Source organism: Chrysemys picta, chromosome 12 (assembly GCF_011386835.1).
Source record: "Chrysemys picta bellii isolate R12L10 chromosome 12, ASM1138683v2, whole genome shotgun sequence".
Taxonomy (NCBI): domain Eukaryota; kingdom Metazoa; phylum Chordata; order Testudines; family Emydidae; genus Chrysemys; species Chrysemys picta.
The window spans coordinates 55,487,862-55,510,762 of NC_088802.1; the positions used below are offsets into that span (position 1 = coordinate 55,487,862).

General features: G+C 45.3%; 1 protein-coding gene across 5 annotated transcripts in view; it reads right to left on the minus strand.

Annotated features, from left to right (window-relative positions):
• RPTOR (regulatory associated protein of MTOR complex 1) overlaps positions 1–22,901 on the minus strand; it is a 297,098-nt gene that overhangs the window by 54,947 nt on the left and 219,250 nt on the right. For all 5 annotated transcript variants that reach the window (XM_042840943.2, XM_042840944.2, XM_065562859.1 and 2 more), the window contains exons 19-23: positions 22,396–22,536; positions 21,748–21,906; positions 12,181–12,299; positions 2,272–2,375; positions 906–1,089 (exon numbers count right to left, since the gene is read on the minus strand). In XM_042840943.2, coding sequence (XP_042696877.1) covers positions 906–1,089; positions 2,272–2,375; positions 12,181–12,299; positions 21,748–21,906; positions 22,396–22,536 — 707 coding nt within the window. The remainder of the gene's footprint in view (positions 1–905; positions 1,090–2,271; positions 2,376–12,180; positions 12,300–21,747; positions 21,907–22,395; positions 22,537–22,901) is intronic.

Below are 22,901 nucleotides of genomic sequence, written 5' to 3' on the forward strand. Positions count from 1 at the left end.
CTTCCTTCTGCAGTCAGACACTAAAACACTCCTGCATTCTCTCCCAGGGGTGGCAGCTCTGGTCAAATGGACCTAGCATGGGATGGGGGCAGTTCCACTGGGTTCCCATGGGCTGCATTCCCTGCTCCTGCCACTGACGCAGAACAAGTCACCACCTGTGTGTGTCAGGTTCCCCGTTAGTGAAGTAGGGATAACTACACCTGCTCACCTTTGAAAAGTACTAAACAAGGACCAAGTATTGTCTGAGCATCAACCCAATGAACCCTTTTGGCACTGAACAATGAAAACACTAGATGCGTCTGACCTGTGTGCTTCTCCACTGCAGCCGGTATGGACTGTTGTTCTTTCTATCTGGATGGACTTGATGGAGAACACATGCATATTCTGACAGTAGCAGAGGGATTATGAAGATCTGAGTGCACCATGACCTACAACTGTGTGACAAGGGCTGCTCCTGTGGGGCCCACCAACACTAAAGGTGCTTGTTGAAAGGATCTGACATTCTCTCCTGCAATAAAGGAGAGCGACTGACTCCTGGCCTCTGAGAATGTCTCTGAAACTTTGTTCATTAAGGTGAGGTAGCAGCCTCAATTTATGTAAAGTAACTGAATGTTTACAGAACAATAAATAACCTTTTCCAATTAAACACTTCTCTGAAGCAGCAGCAGGTAGTAATGTCACATCAAGAGCCACAAAGCGACATTTATCCTGGAGACGAGGAAAAATAATCAATTAAATTTTTTACTTTATTGATGTTGGCAGGATTAGAGGAAACTAAACGGGAGTCAGTGGCAGCTGCAAAAAGCAAAGAAGGATATTTAGAAAGTAGGAGAGCAAAGAACAGGACGTGTGACAAAAAGTACACAAGGTAGAGGGGTCACGGCTAGTAGAAAGATCCATTTTACCTGATCTGGCCCTTTGTCAAACATTTTCCTCGTCCTGGGGAACTGGTGGGAGTGGGGGGTGTACTGGACCCCAAGACTGCCTACATTTGAAGGTCTTACAGATGGGAGGTCCCGGCTGACTGGCGGTTTTGTCACGTCGTTTGTCAGGCTGGAGATGCTCGTGCTGGTAGTTGGAGGAGACCCTCTAATATTGGGAAAGAACACAGGGATGAACACACTTTCTGAACCAAGCTGATGAACATCCACTGAAATTCAGGCTTCTCCGGGATGGAATACAACCAAATAATGGCTTCCACCTTTGAGAAAGGACCAGTTTCCTACAACGTGAGCAAGGTGGAAAATCCATCTACCGGGGGATGACTACAACTAGACTATAAACCTGGGTGCTGGAGAAGGGCATGCCCTCAAAATCACTAACCGTGCCATCTCTGCACCTTTCCTTGCCATTGTTTTTATTTTAGAAGGTACAGGTTTGTTCTTTTGTTTTTTAGGCTTTATACTTCACTGCCATCTCCCTCCAAAATAAAAACGAGTCTTGGCTGCTGTGCCAAACCTAAATTCAGGTCTAGAGATTTAAACAGCTTTGCTCACTGGGGAATACTGAGGTTGCCATGGTCACAATGATTCATAAGAACACAGTTATGGCACCTTACCCAAGACATGTTAACAGTGATTCTAGCTCACCAAGGAGTTCAGGGATCATGTCAGCTGCAGAGTATAAGGCAGAGATAACCTGATGTTTTCCCTGTTCCATGGCCAGTAACAAACACATGGCTACAGAATCTTCACATGTTTGTGTCCCCTTTCCGCTGTGAGGTTTTCTGGCAGGACGTTTGCAAGGGTGCAAGGGCCAGTTGTTGTTTTCCACTGGGCGAGAGGTTGGGGTTGGGAATAACCACAACAGAAGCTCATTTCGAAAGCCCAGACTTGCCCATGTCATTCTTGCTCTGGATCATTTAGACGCAGCCTCTGCTGTTGATCAGGTAACCCTGGGTCCTCACCATTTCAGAGTGGAGAGCAGACAGATCAGTTCTATGGGGAAATGTAGGTCCCATCTACCTCAGATCAAACCAATGAGGGATGAGAGCATGAGTCTTTATCCTGCTTCTCCACTTACCTGCAGTCAGTGTGCCAGGCTCCTCCTTGTCCTGATGAGGGCGCCAGAGGGAAATCCCCAGCTTTTTACAGGGATTTCTCCTTTACCAGTGTTTAGAGGAAGACCAGACAGAAAGCGACTGAGAGTTCTGCAAGTTTCTCATCTGCGTCTCAGTTAATTGGGGTGGCTGAATGGCTTGTGATGGGGAACGAATGCACAAATCCACTCAGCTGGAACTGGCAAGGAAACAACATTTAGGAGGCTACTTACCCCACTTGGTGGATGTGCATGCCCTTGTTGGTAGGGCTGGCTGGGGCAGATTGCGTGAGGGAGGAGCTGTCAAGGATGCGCTGGGGGCGGGCATTTACTGTAGCCTAGGAAAAAATCAAAGTATTCCACAACTGAGAGGGTGCAAACATCAACTGCAGTTATTTATTCTCTAATAAAATCCCGTGTCTCTGGTTAAATGTGGTTAAACTCTTAACAAAGTGGGGTTTGAAAACGTATATCAATGACTCCTGAACAGTTCCCATCCAATTACTATTAGATTATTAAGTAACTTGGTCAGTCAGGAAACATGTATCCGAAAAGATCCTTCTGCTACTTACTGAGAAAGGCTTTTGAGTGACATGTAATCCCTTCCCATAATTAAATTACCATCTAAGCTCTGCACTAGCATTTGTAAAAAGCTGACAACGGGCAAGTAGCAAGCTTGGGGGTTACCTTGCAGCAATGAGATTTTTCTCTCTCATATCTCAGGAAAGAAGTGCTGGATTTCCTATCATACTCCAAATTTACCCTCCTTCAAGCAAAAGTTCCAATCCAGATTTCACACTCCTGTAAGAACTTTCACTGTAAGTACAGCCGTTACCCAAAGACGACTCCTGTCTTCTTCCCATCGCCCACTTCCAGGTCCTGCATAATAATACTGAACTTCTACACCTTGAGTAGTAAGGGGACCAAAAAAAAAAAAGGCCACCATGGCTAAACAACAGAGTAAAAGAACTGGTTACAGGCAAAAATACTGGAAGTCAAATCTTCTTGAAGAAAATAAAAAGAGGCATAAAACTCTGGCAAGGGTAAAAGTTTAATTAGACAGTCTGAGAAAGAATTTGGAGGAGCAACTAGCAAAAGACAAAAATTAACAGCACAAATATTTAAAGTACATCAGAAGCAGGAAGGCTTCTAAACAATCAGTGGGGTCACTGGACAATCAAGATGCTAAAGGTGCACTCAAGGAAGACAAGGCAATGGCAGAGAAGCTATATGAATTGTTTGCATCTGTCTTCATTGCAGAGGATGTGAGGGAGATTCCCACACCTGAGCCCTTCATTTTAGGTGACAAATCTGAGGAGCGGTCTCAGGTTGAGAAGTCAATAGAGGTGGTTTTGGAACAAATTGATAAATTAAACTATAAAAAGTCCCCAGGACTCGATAGTATTCACCCAAGAGTTCTGAAGGAACTCGTATATGAAATTGCAGACTATTAACTGGGGTATGTAACCTGTCATTTAAATCAGCTTCCGTAACGGATGATTTGAGGATAGTTAATGTAACGCCAATTTTTTTAAAAGGCTCCAGAGGCGATCCTGGCAATTACAGGCCAGTAAGCTAACTTCAGTACCAGGCAAATTGGTTGAAACTAGAGGAAAGAACAGAATTATCAGACACAAACACAATTTGTTGTGGAAAGTCAACATGGCTTTTGTGCAGGGAAATCATGCCACACCAATCTATCAGAATTCTTTGACAGGATCAAACATGTGGACATGGGTGATCCAGTGGATACAGTGTACTTGGACTTTCAGAAAACCTTTGACAAGGTCCCTCACAAAAGGCTCTTAAGCAAACTAAGCAGTCATGGGATAAGAGGGAAGGTTCTCTCATGGATCAGTAACTGGTTAAACGACAGGAAACAAAGGATAGGACTAAACAGTCAATTTTCAGAATGGAGGAAGATAAATAGTGTTGTTCCCCAGGGATCTGTATCGGGACCAATGCTGTTGAACACATTTGTCAATGATCTGGTAAAAGGTGTAAACAGGGAGGGGCAAAATTTGCAGAAGATATAAAATTACTCAAGATAGTTAAGTCCAAAGCTGACTGCAAAGAGTTACAAAGGAATCTCACTAAACTGGGTGACTGGGCAGCAAAAACGGCAGATGAAATTCAACGCTGATAAGTGCAAAGTAATGCACATTGGAAAACATAATCCCAGTTATGCATACAAAATGATGAGGTCTAAATTAGCTGTTAAAACTCAAGGAAGAGCTCTTGGGGTCATTGTGGATAGCTCTCTGAAAATATCTGTTCAGTGTGCAGCGGCAATCAAAAAAGCAAACAGAACATTAGGAACCATTAGGAAAGAGAGAGATAGTAAGACCATAAAAATGCCACTTTATAAATCCCTGGCACCCTGAATACTGCATGCAGCTCTGGTCACCCATCCAAAAAAAAAAAAAAAAGATACATCAGAAATGGAAAAGGTACAGAGAACGGCAACGAAAATGATTACGGATATGGAACAATTTCCATATAAAGAGCTATTAAAAAGACTCAGCGAGTCCTGTGGCACCTTTAAGACTAACAGATGTATTGCAGCATAAGCTTTCGTGGGTGAATGCCCACTTCGTCGGATGCATGTACATGACTCTCTGTTGCTTTTTACAGATCCAGACTAACACAGCTACCCCTCTGATATTAAAAAGACTGACATTGTTCAGCTTGGAAAAGAGACAACTAAGGGGGGATATAATCGAGGTCTATAAAATCAGGAATGCTGTGGCAAAAGTGAATAAAGTGAATAAAAAAGTGTTATTTACCCCTTCACATAACACAAGAACCAGGGGTCATCCTGGATAGGTCCATCAATGGCTATAAGCCTGGATGGGCAGGGATGGTGTCCCTAGCCTCTGTTCGCCAGAAGCTGGGAATGGGCAACAGGGGATGGATCACTTGATGATTACCTGTTCTGTTCATTCCCTCTGGGGCACCTGGCACTGGCCACTGTCGGCAGACAGGATACTGGGCTAGAAGGACCTTTGGTCTGACCGTTCTTATGTTCACCCAGTGAAATTAATAGGCAGCAGACTAAAAACAAATACAAGGAAGTACTTCTTTACACAACGCCCAGTCAACCTGTGAAACTTGTTGCCAGAGGATGTGGTGAAGCCCAGAACTACAACTGGATTAAAAAAATTAGATAAATTCATGGAGGACAGGTCCATCAATGGCTATTGTCCAAGATGGTCAAGGAGGCAACCCTGTGCTCTGAGTGTCCCTAAGCCTCTGACTGCCACATGCTGGGACTGGACGACAAGGGGGATCACTTGATGATTGCCTTGTTCTGTTCAATGCCTTTGAAGCATGTGGCATTGTCCACTCTCGGAAGACAGGATATTGGGCTAGATGGACTAATGGTCTGAGCCAGTGTGGCCATTCGTATGTTCAGTTTTCTGGGATCAGCTTGACACAATGCAGCCCTTCAACCAGAGGATCTCAAAGCACCTTACAAACATGTAGCCTTACAACACTGCTGTGAGGAAGGTAAGGGATATATACAGGTCACTTCATCCACCACTGAAAAGCAGGCACCCCTGGAGCAAAAGGGGTCACTGTTTTAACCGTGTTCAAAAAGCAGTTTAGAACGGGACAGTTCAACTGAAAATGCAAGAGAAATGATTTTCCATCCAGCTAAGGAAGGCTGGCTGTAGCTTTGAGTGGCAGCCAGACAAGGGACAGTGAGGAAATCAATAAACAGCTGTCGCATGCTGCCAGCCCAGGGCAACCACACCCCCTTCTAAAAAAAGGAAAAATCTTCAGTTTGCTTAAAACCCCAAAACTCCTGCTCCTCCTGGCTCTTGCATGCTGGAAGTGCTTTTAAGGGACAGAAGCGCCACGGCGCCATCAAAAACCTGCTGGAACTAAGAGCAGCAGTTCACGCTATCCCCCAAAAGTCACGTGGGCAAACTGATTTTTATCGCCTCTTGAAACACCTGGAGATCCTGCATTGTACAGTGGGGCGAAAGAATCAGGGCCTGGGTAACAGAACCTCCCAACTGCAGGGTTTTTATCCAGTAGAAAGTATGCTAACCAGGAGACGATCAGGGCAGTCATAGAAATACAAGGCAGGTGAACAGAAAGAGCTGTGTGCACGGCTTGCTGGGATCCACGCCGTCAGTGAGCATAAAAGGCAGATCTTGCACCCAGTGGGAGCAGCACTCTCTGCCTTTGCACTTTCCACACACAATTCACGGCGGACCCAATATTGAGGCACTCGTGCTTGAGAGCACATACTGCCTCTGTCCTGCCACTCTTCTTGGAGGGAGCCAGAGGATCATTAGGCAGTCTCAGCTTTCTTCTTTCCTCCCTTCCCCTGAGATGACCTAGCAGAAAATTCACAATGTCAATTGCTTTTAGGAGAATCAATCCCTCTTGAATGTCACAGATCTGGCTCCAAAGGTGCATGAGTGGTCACGATTCTGTTACAATAGAGTACAGCCACATGCTATCCAAACACAAGAGCAGCTGCTATGTGCTCTTAGTAACGAGGCCTGGCACCTGAGCTAGCCTACCAATATGTTCTGAAACAGCTGCTTTCCCATGCTACCCACCTTCTCCATTAGACACAGATGCTCTAACATCACTGCCCTCTCTGTAGTGCAAATAAAACCTTCTAGCACTTAAGCCATTATCTGGGGCAGGGAGAAGGTCACATGATGAGAGTGGAGGGAGGGTAGAAGATAACTAGTTAACTAACTATATATATTCCATAACTAATTTAGTCACAAATGCTCCATGGTTTGAAGAATTTTGCAGGCAGGTCCTCCCTCATCACAAGTGGCTCAGGCCAGCTTGGCTCTCCAGAGAGGCTGAAGTCAGACCAAGCTATACACAGCAGGAATATGAAGTGAAATGAGTTACACAAAGGACCCTCCCTTTTCTTAAAGGGGAACAGAAATCCCTCTTTGCTAAAGTAGTGACCAAGTCCTGCCATTTCAGGGCCATGGTTTAGTGATACAAAGAGACAGCTTGAAATAACCCACTTGAGGCAGCTGTTCTCCTACCCCCTCTTTTGGAGGTTTGTTCTTGTAGTATTCACATCACATCCTTTTTTTGGGGGGGGGGGAAGGAGGGGGAGATGGTAACTCTGAAGAACAATGTCAGATAAAGAGAGCGAGCTGCGTGTTCATGCACGGCAGTGCCTGGCGAGGAGGGCATGTTACACAGGAGTAACTATCAAGGTGAGTGAGCCTCAGAACTTCCACTGGAAATAGCTGGATGAAGCAACCTGGGAAGGAGCTTCGTTAATTAATCATGATCAGAGTCTTCAAGGGCCAGTGTCACTCGCTGGGATCTCATTCTTTCAATTCAACAGAGACACCAGAAAACAAGTTTGGGGTTTTCGGAGTTGGAGTTTGGAAGGAAAGTTCTTTAATTCCAATTTATTTTTTAAATTCAATTGCTAGGCTAAAACCAACCCAACATGAGTCCTAGCAATGCCTAATCAGCCCCAGAGACAACACTGTGTATTTCAATGCTTTTTAAAAATCCAATTTAGCAAAATTATTCTGATTTAAAATACTGTCGCTGCAGTCTCCTAGTCTGAGACTTCGAGTGTGGCTTTAACATGCCTGTAACTCCCACATTCACCCAATGGACTATGCCTCCCTACGTCTCCATGTACAGCATTCTATTCTCTGCAGGTTCATATCCAGTGCCTATCACAGTGCTATGAAAATACCTTCCAACAGTGAAATGGAGTTAGAGAAAATTTTGAAGGAGAAACTAGTTGAGGACCTGGAGGGTAGTGGCAATTGCGATAATTTACAACATGGTTTTACGAAGGGCAGATCGTGCCAAACGAATCTGATCTCCTTCTTTGAGAAAGTAACGGATTTATTAGATAAGGGAAATGCGGTGGACCTAATATACCTGGATTTCAGTAAAGCGTTTGATACTGTACCCCATGAGGAATTATTGGTTAAACTGAAAAACATGGGGATCGATATGAAAATCCAGAGATGGATAAGGAATTGGTTAATGGGGAGAATGCAGCGGGTCATATTGAAGGGTGAACTGTCAGGTTGGAGGGAGGTTACCAGGGGAGTTCCCCAAGGTTCGGTTTTGGGACCCATTTTATTTAATCTATTTATAACTGACCTCGGAACCAATTGCAGGAGTAGGCTGATAAAGTTTGCGGATGATACGAAGGTGGGAGGCGTTGTAAATTCGGAAGAGGATAGGGATATCTTGCAGAGAGACTTGAATGAGCTTGTGAATTGGAGTGTCAGAAATAGGATGAAATTTAATAGTGAAAAGTGTAAGGTGATGCATTTGGGGATGACCAATAACAATTTTAGTTACAAGATGGGGACACATTGGTTAGAAGTAACGGAAGAGGAGAAGGACCTAGGGGTCCTTGTAGACCGCAGGATGACTATGAGTCGACAGTGTGACGTGGCGGTGAAAAAAGCCAATGCTGTCTTGGGATGCATTAGGCGAGGTATATCTAGTAGGGATAAGGAGGTCCTGCTTCCGTTGTACAAGGCGCTGGTGAGACCTCATTTGGAGTACTGTGTGCAGTTCTGGTCTCCCATGTTTAAAAAAGATGAACTCAAACTGGAACGGGTGCAGAGAAGGGCCACTAGGATGATCAGAGGAATGGAAAACCTGTCGTATGAAAGGAGACTAGAGGAGCTTGGGTTGTTTAGTCTGACAAAGCGAAGGCTGAGGGGGGATATGATTGCTATCTTTAAATATATTAGAGGGATTAATACAAGGGAGGGAGATGAATTATTCCAGCTTAGTACTAACGTGGATACGAGAACGAATGGATATAAACTGGCCGTGGGGAAGTTCAGGCTTGAAATTAGACGAAGGTTTCTGACCGTTAGAGGGGTGAAATATTGGAACGGCCTTCCGAGGGAAACGGTGGGGGCGAGGGACTTGTCTGGTTTTAAGATTAAGTTAGATAAGTTTATGGAGGGAATGGTTTAATGGTAAAACATAGTTGTCAAGGAAAACCAAGCAATGGTAGGTAAATAGCATAATGGCTAAAAGGGGTCAGGATGGAGACTCTTGCCTATATGCTCGGGGTCTTACTGATCGCCATATTTGGGGTCGGGAAGGAATTTTCCTCCAGGGCAGATTGGCTGAGCCTCTGGAGGTTTTTCGCCTTCCTCTGCAGCATGGGGCAGGGATCTCTAGCAGGTGGGTCTCTGCCGATTGAGGTCACTAATAACAGGATTGGGGACTTCAGCAGCAGAGTCCAGGGAAGGGGCGGGGACGGTTTTATGGCCTGCAGCGTGCAGGGGGTCAGACCAGATGATCATAATGGTCCCTTCTGACCTTAAAGTCTATGAGTCTATGAGTCTATAAATGAATGTCAAGCATCTGTACCGTACAGTCCGGCTCAAGAGGAACAATGGATCGGTGGCAATCCAGTACCCGAAAGGAGCCTGTTTTTGCTCATCCAAAGTTTGATCGGCACATTAAGGATTCTGACAAATAAGCTTAAACTCCCAGGACTGCTGTGGCTCCATGAAAGAGAAGAGAGAACGTGTGGGCCTGTGGTGGTGGTGGTGAGGGTCGGGACTCTCCAGACAATCTTCTCTGAGCTGAATGTCAAGACATTTTCAAGGGCACAATGAGTTCACCGGGTATTATCCAGCTCACCTCTAGTCACTGCTGGGTGTTTAAGAAAATACATTAAAAAAACCTAAAAGGTGCAAACTCAAAATTAACCTAAAACGGAAATTCAATGGCAAGAACTCCATTTAAATAACGTCAGGGACTCCAGGATCGGCCTCAGCTCACACGAGTGGGGACCTGTGAAGTTAAGGCTGTAATCCTGGCAGGAGCCCTCACTGGTGGGATTTATAGGCACAATGAAATGAGTTAGGGCCAGATCTGACCAGGGATTCGCAGGCTTAGCTCTCCATTTAGATGGGTTTTTAATAAGACCCTATAAGCTAAGTTCCTTTTTAGGAACCAGAGAGACCATTTGGCATTGAGAGAAGTGGGGGTGGAAGGAGACCCACAGTATCATGCGGCACTAAGAACCAAACTCCCTCTGCCCATGTGGCTGCCTGAAGCACTGTCATCTGTGCCTGGACAAATTACATACACTGGCGCTTCCTCAACTTTATGGCTAAGGAAGGGGAGAGAGAAACTTGGCAAAAGGTCAAGTATCTGCAGCTGAAAAATCCTTGCAAAGACAAATGCTTCAATTATTTAGGGTGTAAAACCATCTGAAACATCACTGCCTCTGAGACAGCACAAGGGCCATAGAGCAGTCGCCTGGGAAGTGGAGCATGAGATGTAAGAGGTCTGTGCACTCAAGCTGCCGAAATCCTCAGTGGACAGCCATTCCATTCCACAAACCTCTGAATCCCCACCCTCCTTCGCCCTCCCTCCTGAGCAGCAGCTCTCCACTTCTCAATCAGCTGTGCACACGCTGATGCCCAGTGAAACTTGGGCTGCTTTCATGGTCACGAGAGGGTTTTTCCAATTGCCTTTGGCCCTTACTGCAGCTTCCTACCCTCGGAAGATGCCTGGGATTTGGGGTCCTAGGCATACTGCCAGACAGAAGATAGGGGATCAGTCAGCAAACTAGGATAGCAACCCCCAAAATACAGAATTAATTGTGGCCTCCAGAGAAACAGGAACTTGGACCTAAGCCCTGTGGCACTTGACAGAGCCGTAAAAAATTACCATGAAAATTTACCAGTCCTGGCACAACATTCATTGCCCACCCGGACACCATAATGTTCAAAATTGCATGGCTCCTGCTGGCTAAGCAGCATTGTACTGCGCTAGTGAAGATGTTTAGAGGACACAACCACCTCTCTGGTAGTGCTCATGGAGCTCTTTTTATAGCAAGGGAGTAAGCCCCAGAAAAATAGGGAAGACAGGAAAAGGAGAACCTAGATCTTCAGTATGGCCATGCCAATCCTATAATTCTAGCAGAACTAGAGCTTCATTTTGCAAAAAGTCTAATAATTACCATGATGTGGTCCAGAAAGGGAAGTCTGAAAGCTTTAATTTCTCCCCCTCATCACTTCTCTGAATTTGAGATTTGCCAATCTGATGCACAGATTTATCTGGTGCCTAAGTCACCAACGGGAGATCTCAGTTCACCACCTAACAGGTGAAGTTATTCAATATCCAAAAAACCACAGCGCGCAGACTTGAAGTCTGCAGGCTGACCCATGTGTGTATTCAAAACAAGTAACAAAGGGTTTAAATTAAGAATTATCCTCTTAAGGGAAAAACAGATTTAAAGCAGGAGGTCTCTAACACTGAATAGTGGATGCTACTGCTGACATCTCTTACAGCCATGCTAACCCAGGAGCTCAAGTCTAAGTGATGGGGTTAGTCCTCAGAAATCAGTAAGAGACACCATCTTGCTTTCGAATAGCTCATGGTCTTAATGCTGGAGCAACTGTGAAGGTGGAATCCCAATGTGGGGGGAGGAGTGTGTCTAAATGGCGTCCCAGCGCAATCCAGTGGGGACTGTTGGTGATTAGAAGTACTGAAGTGGCCAGGTGCTTGGTTTCTGGTGGAAGGTGAGGGTTGCTATTACAGCTCCCTATGCTGGCAATTCAGGAGTACCAGTGACAACAGTCTCCAGGGATTTCTCATCATCCTCGCAGGATGAAATGTGGTGAGCATGGTGATTAAGACCAGTATTAAAGAGATGAGGAGCGGGAAGAGTGTCCGCATGCAGACTCACATGTACTAGTTCACCTGGGTTGGAGAGCCATTGTGGCTTCAGTCTGCAGGCCAGTCCCACTTGCATAATCTAGATCAGTTTGCAAGGGGATAATTTACTGAAGTATCTGTACGACATCACCCAGGTTTTGATCTACTCGCTAGGCAAGTAAGCAAAACTCAGTTTTTAAGGCCCCTAGCTAACAAAGGCATCTCTGAAAAAATTCCAGCCTCTCCCCCAAATAGTCTTTTTTATTTGGCTCGGAGCTTGTCTGAGTGTTTTAGTTTTGGAATGTTAAAGTTCCTTCTCTACCAGTACTGTCCTGGCTCAGACAGAGCAACGATCGCTTCCCATAGCCTTCCAACTGGGTATATGCAGATTCCGTCTACCCACACTTTGCCTGAGTATGAAAAAAACCCTCAAAACATAAAAGCTTAGAGATACATGAAGACTGGCAGTCATACCTTGTAGGCAATGCTGTTGAGTACTTTCATGGCCACATCTGAGACATCAGGGTAGGGGTCAGCAGCCAGATGTAGAAGGACTCTCCAAATTTGGGTGTAAACACTATTGAAAGAAACTCCTAGGACAGAAAAACATGGAGAGCACACAAAAATCAGAAAGCTGCAGTCACCCCCAGGCCTCTGACGTGGGCTAATTTCCTCCCAAGATAAGAGCTGCTCTTGAACTTTACAATGGCAGTTAGAAAAGATCAAGGTAAGCACTCAAACACAGTCCAAGAAATAGAAGACAACTCCCACTGTGTGATCCCTTTGGGAAGTCTGCAAGGGTTACAGACACACAGACAGAATATCTGCCCGGAATTAGCATCCAAAATACTTAATTTCTAGTCCCTTGGAGCAAGTCACTTGACCATCTTGTCCTAAGTCTACTCAATGGGTAAGAAGTCTGGAGTCTCTCTGAACAGATACATTTATTAAAATCCTTTTGCCCTATTAAAGGTTAGCTACGCAGCTGGTACGTTCAGAACTTTATTCATCCCACAGGTGTATTTAACATCTAAATGCTAATAATGAGGTATCAGGGCTCTTTATTAACTTCCTAACTGTCAGGGTGATTAAGCACTGGCATAAATTGCCTAGGGAGGTTGTGGAATCGCCATCACTGGGGATTTTTAAGAGCAGGTTAGACAAACACCTGTCAGGGATGGTCTAGATAATGCTTAGTCCTGCCATGAGTGCAGGGGACTGGACTAGATGACCTCTCGAGGTCCCTTCCAGTCCTATGATTCATTTTACAGGGTGGAAGGTTGAGTTAATCCTTCAAACTGCAATTAAGTCAATTTATTAATTACCAACTTGATCACTGAATGTCTGCTGTTTAGTACATGCACTGGGAAGGAGTGATAAAAGCACTTTACACATCAAATAAATAAGAGTTTGTATGATGGAGAAGGCTCCGGTGAACATTTTATTTGACTGGTTTTAGGCACATTAGCAATTTCTTTTACACCTCCTACACCATTTGCCATGTACTATGGTTATAACACCGATCTTGGGAGCAGAGCCATTTGAGAGGTATAAGGTAGGTGCTGTAGTGACAAAAGGGAACTAAAATAGGATTTTCAAATGAGTCACAGTGAATTGTAAATGATGTGGAAAGCGGTCTCATTTCCCCGTGTGCTTCCCGGGGCATCTAAATATAAAGCATTACGTTAGGAAGCTGCAGTCCCTTGGTTGACAAGCAAGCACTCACCTTGGACAGCTTCTGTACCTGCACTCAGGCCAAGAGAAAACAGATGCTGACAGTTCAGTTTTGACCTCGGGCCCACAATGGAAGCCGAATGCAGTTACAAGCTCGAGCAGTGCACAGACCGCACTCTTTCCCATATGCTTCTCTAGGTTACAAGGGAATCTTCCTTTGGCCAGAAAAATTCACCATGATGTGACAGGACATTCTGCCAACTGCAAGGCAGCGAGTAACTTCCATGGCCTCATACAACCTGCAAATTAAAGTGCCTCTCATCCCACTAGAGCCCAAGGGATTTAGCAGAGTGATGTCTATTAACACTACCAAGAGCTGCGTATGCAGATCTCTCGGCTCTACACTGTTGACAACACCCTTTGAACAGTAACATGCTGGCCATGCAGTTGTTCAAACTGTCACAAGCTTTCCTCACTCTTCCAATACATAGGGTTCACACAGGATCGTCACCGATCCTGGAAACAATTTGGGGCTACACAAACATGCAACAATGTCAAATTTGCCCTTCATGATATAATGGCAGGTGCAAGATGAGCCAGACTCCAAAAAGGTTCATGCTCCATTTTGTCTCTGTTTGCAGAGGCCAGAACCAAAAGTGTTAAAAACCAGGCAACACACAGATACACTGGGTGTAAGTTTAGGGGAATAAGGGCTAGGTGGCTCTGCTTGGTGACAGGGAAGAATGTAGCATGTCTTCCACTTCTACACATCTAGGTTCAAATTCTGGCTTTGGCCATAAGGGAAAATGTATCCCCTCCTTAGAAGTTGTTTATTCATATTTAAAGTAAAGAAAAATCATCAGAAAACAAAGCAAGTCTCTGCTCCGGAGAAGGCCAGGACTGCAATCCCAAAGATAATCAGAAGAAGATGGCACAGTGCCTGTCTGTGTTTGCCAGGCTACAGGCCACTGTTGTTAGACTGAGTTTTCACAAGCACCAAATTCACCTTGAAAACAACTCAAACAAGACAGACAAGGTGATAAAAGCCTGGGGGGAAAGTGTACCATTCACTGACGCAGCCAGTCAGGTAACACTGCTGCAAAGGCTCCCTGAAGCCTGCTCAGCTTTCTGCCTCCAATGCGTTCGGGTCTGTACTGGAAGTTACATAAGGGCTGCTGGGAATCTAAAGGGGTTGGTTTCTTTTAAAGAACGAGCAAGCGGGGCGGTGGAGGGGAAAGAAGAAGGTGGGAGCAGGAAGGAATCTAGTTTTCAGTATTTCCAGCCCCTCTGATAACGCCCTCACTCATGACGCAAGCAGGAAGAAAAACCCCCAAGATATTTTTTAAATATCGAAGCTTTGGGGGCGGGGGGAGGGGAGGCGGAGGACTTCACCAATGCAATTCCTCATTCGCTCAACAGCTTCTGAAAAGAACAGAGGGAATTTCTATAAAGGCTTTGTAGACTCATTAGAGATAGTGCTTGGAGGTGTGTTCCCTTCCCTCACTACAGTATTATTATTTTTTTCCTAACAAAAGTGTTGCTCATCGAATGGATTCAGCTGAACGATGCATGTGACAGCTCCTTGTTAAACCTGACCCACCTGAGTCAGTGTGATAATGAAAGGAGATACGGACAGCAGGAGGGAAGAGTGGTTTCATTTCACATAATGGACTACTAGAAAAAAAATCCACGCGACACAGACAAAGCACTAGGCAAGTGGGGAGAGTTAATTTAAAACGACAGCTCTGTAATTAGTTGGACTGATTCAACACTGGTTAAATAGACCTTGCAGTACAGATTTACACAACAATTCCTTTCAGCTAGGAACGTCAAAAGAAATTGCCTTTCTTCACTGATTGTTTTGGTTTTGTACGGGTGTGCATAACTCTTCATTCAATTTAACAGCAAACATCAGGGCAGCACAATTGGTTTAGATCTTCAACCTTGCAACCCGAGTCCAGCAAGGGCACAGCTGTGCAGCACACACAAATTAAAACCTCAGTGTCTTTATTTAATCTCTTCCCTTGGTTTGGCTTTATCAGGTTTTTTGCCTCTTTTAAATACTGCAGCGATTCTAAACCTGGAGCTCCAAAATGAGATGCAGTCCGCACCCCACAAATTGACCAAAACCTCAGCATCTGTGCATTTTCGACTGGAGACAACAGCTCTGATTTGTTTTTGCATGTTCTGCCTGAAGTGAAAAACAAGTTTTGGACTGACACATGTAGCTGAACTATTTCAGACTGAACAGTGAGGGGTATATGGGGATTCTGATACATAATTCTCATCACTGTTCATCCCACCTCTGCATTGTAATTTATCCCCCACCTCCCTCTTCTCTTCCCATGAGTAAAACATAAGATCCTGTGAGACCTAGATTCGGATAGAGAAAAGATCTAAAATTCTGATGGCTCTGTGAACTCTACTTCAGTAGGTGTGAGTGGCAGCCCAACTCCTTAGGGACAAAATACTGCCTGACAGCAGTTGGAGAATTAACATTTCTTGCAGAGATCACACAGCTTATAGGCGGAACCCTTGGTCTATTCATAGGTAAGGCTACGAGTCTGTCACAGAAGTCACGGATTCCATGACTTTCCGGGACCTCCAGGACTTCTTCTGGGGCAGGGCTGGAGCAGCAGCTGCTGGAATGGCTGACCGGCAGCCAGCCCCAGAGCCACCAAACAGCTGACCGGCGGCCAGCCGTAGGGCCCGCCAGGGCAGCGGTCCCTGGCCACCGGAGCAGCGGCTGGGGTTAGGTCAGTGGTAAGCCCCTACTGCAGGAGCAGCAGGGGGCTGGAGCAGCTGCAAGCCCCGGCAGCACTCTGTCTGTCCCGCCACCCCCAGAGTATTTTTAGTAAAAGTCAGGCACAGGTTGTGAGCTTCCGTGAATGTTTGTTTATTGCCTGTGACCTGTCCCTGACTTTTACTAAAAATACCCATGACCGAATCCTAACCTTATACCTAGGGTATCCTGAGGATACCTCCCCATTCCAGCCTCTCTGGACCCTCTGAATGCTGTGCTCCTACTCGGAGAGGGCAGAGGAGCAGTAGTTCCCAAGGCTAAAGCCGCTCTAAGATGAAGCTGGTGATAGAATCGATTATAAACGCCTTCCCAAAAGACACGGCAATGCAGAAAAACGCTCAATGGGCTAGTCCCAGTGACGTAGGGGAGAGGTGGCTCAGGACGGCTGCCAAGCCCAGGTTTTCCCCACTGCTCTATGCAGTGCAGTCTGCACCAGAGGGAAAGCTAATTTAAAGTTCCTCCCCAAGAGCGACCCACACAGCAGAGCATGGGCTTTCTGATGCTTCGCTAATCCCAGAGGAGACTTGAGGAAAAAGGTGCGTGCCCTCAGGATCGAGGTAGTTATGAGCACAGTGTTCAAAGGGACCTTCAGAATCCACCACCACTAACCCACTCCCCGTCTCCCTTACACATTCAATTGGGAGCATGGTTGTGGCCAAGACAACTCAGTTTCAACAGCTAGAAAAAAAATGTGCTGCTCTACTCCCAGGCATTCCAGCATTCCCCACCCGTCCTGGCATTCCCCACTGTCCCACTAGTTCCTCACTTACACCTGTGTGCTGGCATTCCCCACCAGCCCATCTCACCAGGCTTTTCCATATTCTTTACGTAGCGTATGGCATGCTATGGAACACACTACAGCATATTTATTGCATAAACAAGTGCAATAGTGCCTAAGCCTATGAGTGGCATTTAGTTTTCATATAATATAGTCAATATCTTAGTTTACTATTTTATACTTACTAACAATATGGTCATTGCTGTCAGCTAATTACTCGTCACTGTAAAGATGCACTTACAAGATTTTAAATCAATTGTCTAATTGCAAATTTAAGTCCATTGTCAGTGCTCTCACTCCCCAAATCTACCCCACTCTGTCCCCTCACTCTCCCCTCTTCCCCTCTCAGGCTGATCACAATCACCTCTGACTGTAACTGTTGCTCTAGGAGGGGTTCTGAATGACATGGCATAGTCTCCCCTCCACATCCAAATTAAATCTCATAACTCTCCTACTGGAAAACGAACTCCATCTCCAGCATTTTATGGCTCCAAGTTTCTCCTTTCCTCTTTGATGAATGCGTTTGGCATTATCTTTCAAGCAATGATCTCCACTTCACCATGAGACACAGCTAATGAGGGGCTTTAATCATAGCATTTGGGTAGGAAAAAAAAGTTATCAGTCTCATGGCACCCAAAGCCAATGTCTAATTTCTCCCCTTTTCTATTTAAAGAGGCAGATTAATGGCTGGAGGATCTGGCTGTGGAAAGGGCTGCAATAGGTTTAGCCTCCGCCCCAAACCAGCTGTTGTAACCAAAAATTCTTCCTGCTGCCAGCTTAAGGGCAATGGAAGGCCAGAAACAGATGACTCTTCTGCCCAAAACTACCCAAGCGACAGTCACCTGCCAGAACCCAGCTAATCTTGTGAACTGTACACACACAGCTCAAAGACTCGCTCCTCTTTCCTGGATTGCCCCTCAGAGATATTTGAAGCAAAAGAAGAGGAAAATTTCAATGCCAAGCACCTTGTAGCAAAATGGCACGGGGTGCGAATGAGGACTCTTTAATAAAACATACTGCAATTGAGAAAGAAGCCCCTGAATGCTAATGAATCAGAGCTGGATGTGTGTCTGAAGAATGTAGAGGACAGAAAGTTAAACTTTAGGCAAGAATGATCTGTATTTCTTAACATTAGGGGCTGCGGGTTTTTTAAAATGGATTTGACCAGTTCCTCCAAAAAATCCTTTTTCATTTCTTCCCCTTTCTCGAACACCTGGCATGGCCACAGCTATAAAACAAGTCCCCATTGCTCCTCCCACCAGCCAGAGGGGCAGGCACTGAAGAGCAATGCCAGGTGATTCCTCAGACAGGGCAGATGCCAAGCAAGGTTCTTCCTTAGTTTATACCCACCCCTCTGAGCTGCACATGGTGTCCATCCTTTGTTGCAGATTAAGGATTTAAGGAAATAACCCAGAAGGAAGATGGACACAATTGGCTGCCTTTAAAGGGGGCTCAAAAAAGGAAGAGGATGGTGATGTTGTAATAACTGGGCCTACAAATTGACCCGCATTGTAAACTCAACTGTGAGAAGTGAGTGAAAGTTTCTAAAGTGTCATAATAACCTCAAACAGCAAACGTTGATGGGAAAAGGGAGAAAAGAGAGACAAAGACTGAATTAATCTAAATGAAAAGGTCTACTAATTTAACTCAAGGACTGTGTTAAGATCATGCCTAGTAAACAAGAGAAGTGTGAGATCAGAAATTAATGGACTAAAACTGGTGTATCAGAAATTAGCCCTAGTTGGTGAACAAAATAATGAGGGGATGGGCTATTCCACCCATCTATCCTTTTTGGGGTCCATAAAAAAGACTTTTTGGGGAAAAAATACAGACGAACAGATGCAAATGCTAGCTGACAAAGATGAGAGAGGAGGAAGGGGGGTGCAAATTTCTCCATCATGGCTGTCACCCCCACCATCTCCTGGGACCCTGAACCTTCTTCATCCTGGTCCTGAATGAAGTCCATATAAGACCAGGCCAGAGAGAGGGTCTCAGATGACACTGTCATCTCCACGGGCTCCGACTAAATCCTGACTATCACCTGGGTTAAGAGACATTGTCACACACACCCACTGTGTGTGTTCTCTTCCTTCCCCACCTTATTTGTTTTCGTTCCTATCCCTCTCCTTTTGCCTTCTGTTTAGTAAGTGTCTGGGTTAGCTGGCCAAGGCTACAACACTGCTGTAAGTCTATGTCCAGAGAGGCAGATAAAAGCAATGCCCTGAACAGCTCGACACTGGTACAAGTTTGCCAGGGCTTGGAATGGCTAATAAGACCATCTGCCGTGCCTGTGTTTCTCCAGCAGTGAGGCTGCAAGGCAAAATCAACACAAGAGACAGATTTTCTGTCTTTGCTGTTCTTTTCTCTTCCCTCTTTTGTATTTTTGTCTTGTGCTGTCTTCTAGGAACATTAGCAACACGACCAGCTTCTGCCCATCTCAACTAACTTCTCCTTTCCCCCAAAAGACAGTTATTACCATGTTTAATACCTACTAAGGGAGTATCAAACAAGGGGCTTTTTCCTTTAGAGACTCTAAATTTAAAGGGAAAGGGAACAAGGAATGTTGGCAAAGTGAAAGGCTTACTTCGTACTCTATATTTCAATTTCTCTGTTTTTCTTCTTTTCTGAATCTTTAATAAAAGGTTAAAAGAATTCTTAATAATGTGTTTGCCATGGTACTCAGCAGGCTCAGGTCTTTGTATACCAACCCCTGAACCTTGTTTAACCCTATTTAATACTGGACAGTGACGGGGTCATGTTAACCCCTTTGACTCTTGGGCCCATACATTCCATCTGAATTAACCATCGTCCCAGCTGGCCTTGTCAGTTCAAGGAGGGACACTACAGGGTCAACTCAACCCCTGGCCTGCTGCCTGGCAATGGGTTGCCCGAACACGGTGGGCAGAATTGATGAAATTCTGAAAAAAATCTTTCCCTTGGGACCTAGCACAGAGCAGGTTGGGAGACTGCAATTCTTTAGCAGAAATGAAAAAAACTCCAGCTTTAAACAGGCAAATGCTGAAGGTAATGGGATTCCGTGTAAGTTATGAATTTTAAACACTTCTATAAGCTATGTCGTTTACAGCTGGATATGAGCTCTTCCTGATTGAATATGAATGAGGGAGGCTTTGGAGTGCCGCTTTTTGTTTTCTTAAGTTTCCCTCGCTCATCTCCAGCTCATTTCTAGACTCTTTCTCAACTGTGCTGTAAAGCTCTTCTGAGACACAAACAAACCATCAAGCAGGCCGCAGCTATTTCCAGTGGAAGGATAGGCAGGAGAATCCAGGTCAGAGAGGAGGCAAGGGAAGGGAGCTAAGGTTTTAACCTGCCACAGGGATAGCAGCATTGTAGTGATCCTGTTGTGCACAGACCAGGGTCATTACCTGTTACGTCATGTGACTGGATTGTTCAAAAGTCTAATGACACTTTATTAGGATGGGACAAGATTCATTTTAAACTGTCTCAAGGGCCTAGGGAACCTCCAGTCATTCGTTAATGTTCTACAATAGATGCCAACTGATCTGTCTGGTAGCAGGATCCCAGAATATTTCTAGTACTGGAGTGTGGTGTGTAGGGTTTTCATTCACCAGTTTGCTACAGGTTATTACTCCTCCATATGACAATGGTAGATAGGGATTTTTTAAAGCTAGGAGAAGATCGTGGGCCCACACAACTGACCATAATGGAAGGTTATGAGCCTCCCCCATCATTTCTCTGATGTGCACTTTCTCCAGCCCATAGAGCAAGTGTCCGTTCCACACGCTGGGACCCTTGCATGTTAGCTGGCTGTGCTCTTACCACACCAGTTTGAAAAGAAGATCAGCTATCGGACATGCCTAAAAAAGCCATCAGAAAAATAATCAAAGAAATGAACTTGTTTAGTGCAGAACTTCCAGTTCAGTTCTATACAAGAAATGCCAGACTACATCCAACATGCAAATCAACCATGTGCCGTGGAAATGCAAGTCCATTTCCCTTCCTCCTTTGCTATAGGCACCAACATCTCAACTCTGCAGCATTCGGCATATTACCAAGAGGGCTGAGGCGCCAGGGCAGAACAGGACTGTTTAGCTTTGGTGCTCTGCAGATCACCAGATGCTGCAGCTGGCGTTCTCCCACTTTCTCCAGGAGGATGTAGTTGGGGCGGTAATGGATGTGAAGTGATCACCTATGATACTCTCTGCTCAGAGCTCATTTTGTGAAATGCCGAGCTGCCTTGCCAACTAATTAGGACAAAGCCAGGGTTTCTTCCTTCTCACCCGCCATTTAATAATGCACTTAGATGAAAAATCAATTGGGTAAGGCTTCCTCAGCGACTAACAAGGTTTGAAGACTGTGCTATGTAGCAGACTAAACCCAGCTTACATGAAAAGTAACTGAGGGTAGAAGTCCATGCCATTGAGCCCAGCTATCAGAGCCATGGAATGAAGGGCCTTCCTATCCATTTCCTAGCCCAGGAAGCTGCAGGGGCTGTAAGATTCCAGTAGATGCTACCCTTTTCATGCTCAGGTTCTTAGCAGGAATCCTACCCTCTGTAACACAAGATAGGGTTATGACCACAGAAATGCGGCTATGTCATTGCTACATCCCATTCCCTGCCCTACCTCCCAAGATCTTCAGGTTAACTCTCTCTCTCATTTCGTCATACAACCGCACTCAGATAGCATGATGGCATGTACCCATAAGGATAACCCTTGCTGTTACAACGAGACCTATCTAGAGCCAAAATCAGAGGAGGGTAAAGAAAGCAGGAAATACCAGAGGAAGGTGGAAGAGCCCAACTCACCAATCAGTGAATTCAACGAGGAGTAGGAGCTAACTCTTCTCATCTTGTCGATGGTCTCAAATGACAGGATATACTCTTCATTCTCAGGGCTGCCCAAGGTGCTGCTAGCACTGCTGCTGGTGCTGAGATTCCCAGGAGAAAACGCAACACAGCTTCCAGCTGCCAAAAGGGAAGTGGGATGACACTGAAATACAAATACTACCAAAAAAACAATTTTTGCTCAAGCATCAGCTGATTGTTATGAACCCTGTGACATTCAACAAGTGAAGAGAAATTCCTCTGGTAAAGCAAATCCACCAAGCCCTCTTTCTGAACAGTGAATATTTAATTAGAGGGTAAGCATCAAGGCTTCAGTAGTGACTCAAGCTGGTGAAAACCACGTGCATCAGAAGGTGCCCTGGTTGGTCTCTGGTAGCTTATAAAGTCAATACTATTGAACAGAGAATTTCAGCCTGTTGGGGTTAAGGGTTGCCCATATCTCCCCTCGGGGCTGGCAGCTAGATACCGTGCGAGAACACTTAGTCAGCTCGAGATGCTTCCACATGAGATTTCATAGCAGGGAAGAACTGGCAAAGGGACAAAATAAAAAAAAGTCTCACGTGAGACAAAAGGTAAGGAAAAATGAAAGAATCTTGAAAGCCATCTTACATTCTTCATTTAAGCTGAGGTTCTGCAGAGACTTGTTCAGGTTCCTAGCCGTGGTGACTGCTCGGATGTTCCCATAGGAGCTGACGGAACGAAGTCTCGGAGTACACGGACCATCTCGCACTGGCGTCAAACTCCCACACTCTGTGGGGACAAAGTTTAGCCATTGTACACACCATCACAAGGGGAGCAGCCTTCCCACAGCAATGTAGTGTGATCAGTGCAAATGATTAAAACAAGTTAAAACCAACTACTGATAAGAAGGGTGCTCAGTCACTGTCAGCTGTCCTTAAACAAAGAGCAAATGATGATAAAGGGCTGGTATCTTTACTCCCCCTGCCCCAATCCTCTCTGCTCATACAAAGGACAAAGACCATAACTGCATGTTTCTGGGTCTGTCCTCCTTACATATTCCATAAGCTAAGCAGGGCCAAGCCTTGTCAGTCCCTGAACGAAAGACAATAAGAAAAACAGGGTGCTACAGGTGGTGGTTTTGGTGATTCTTCCCT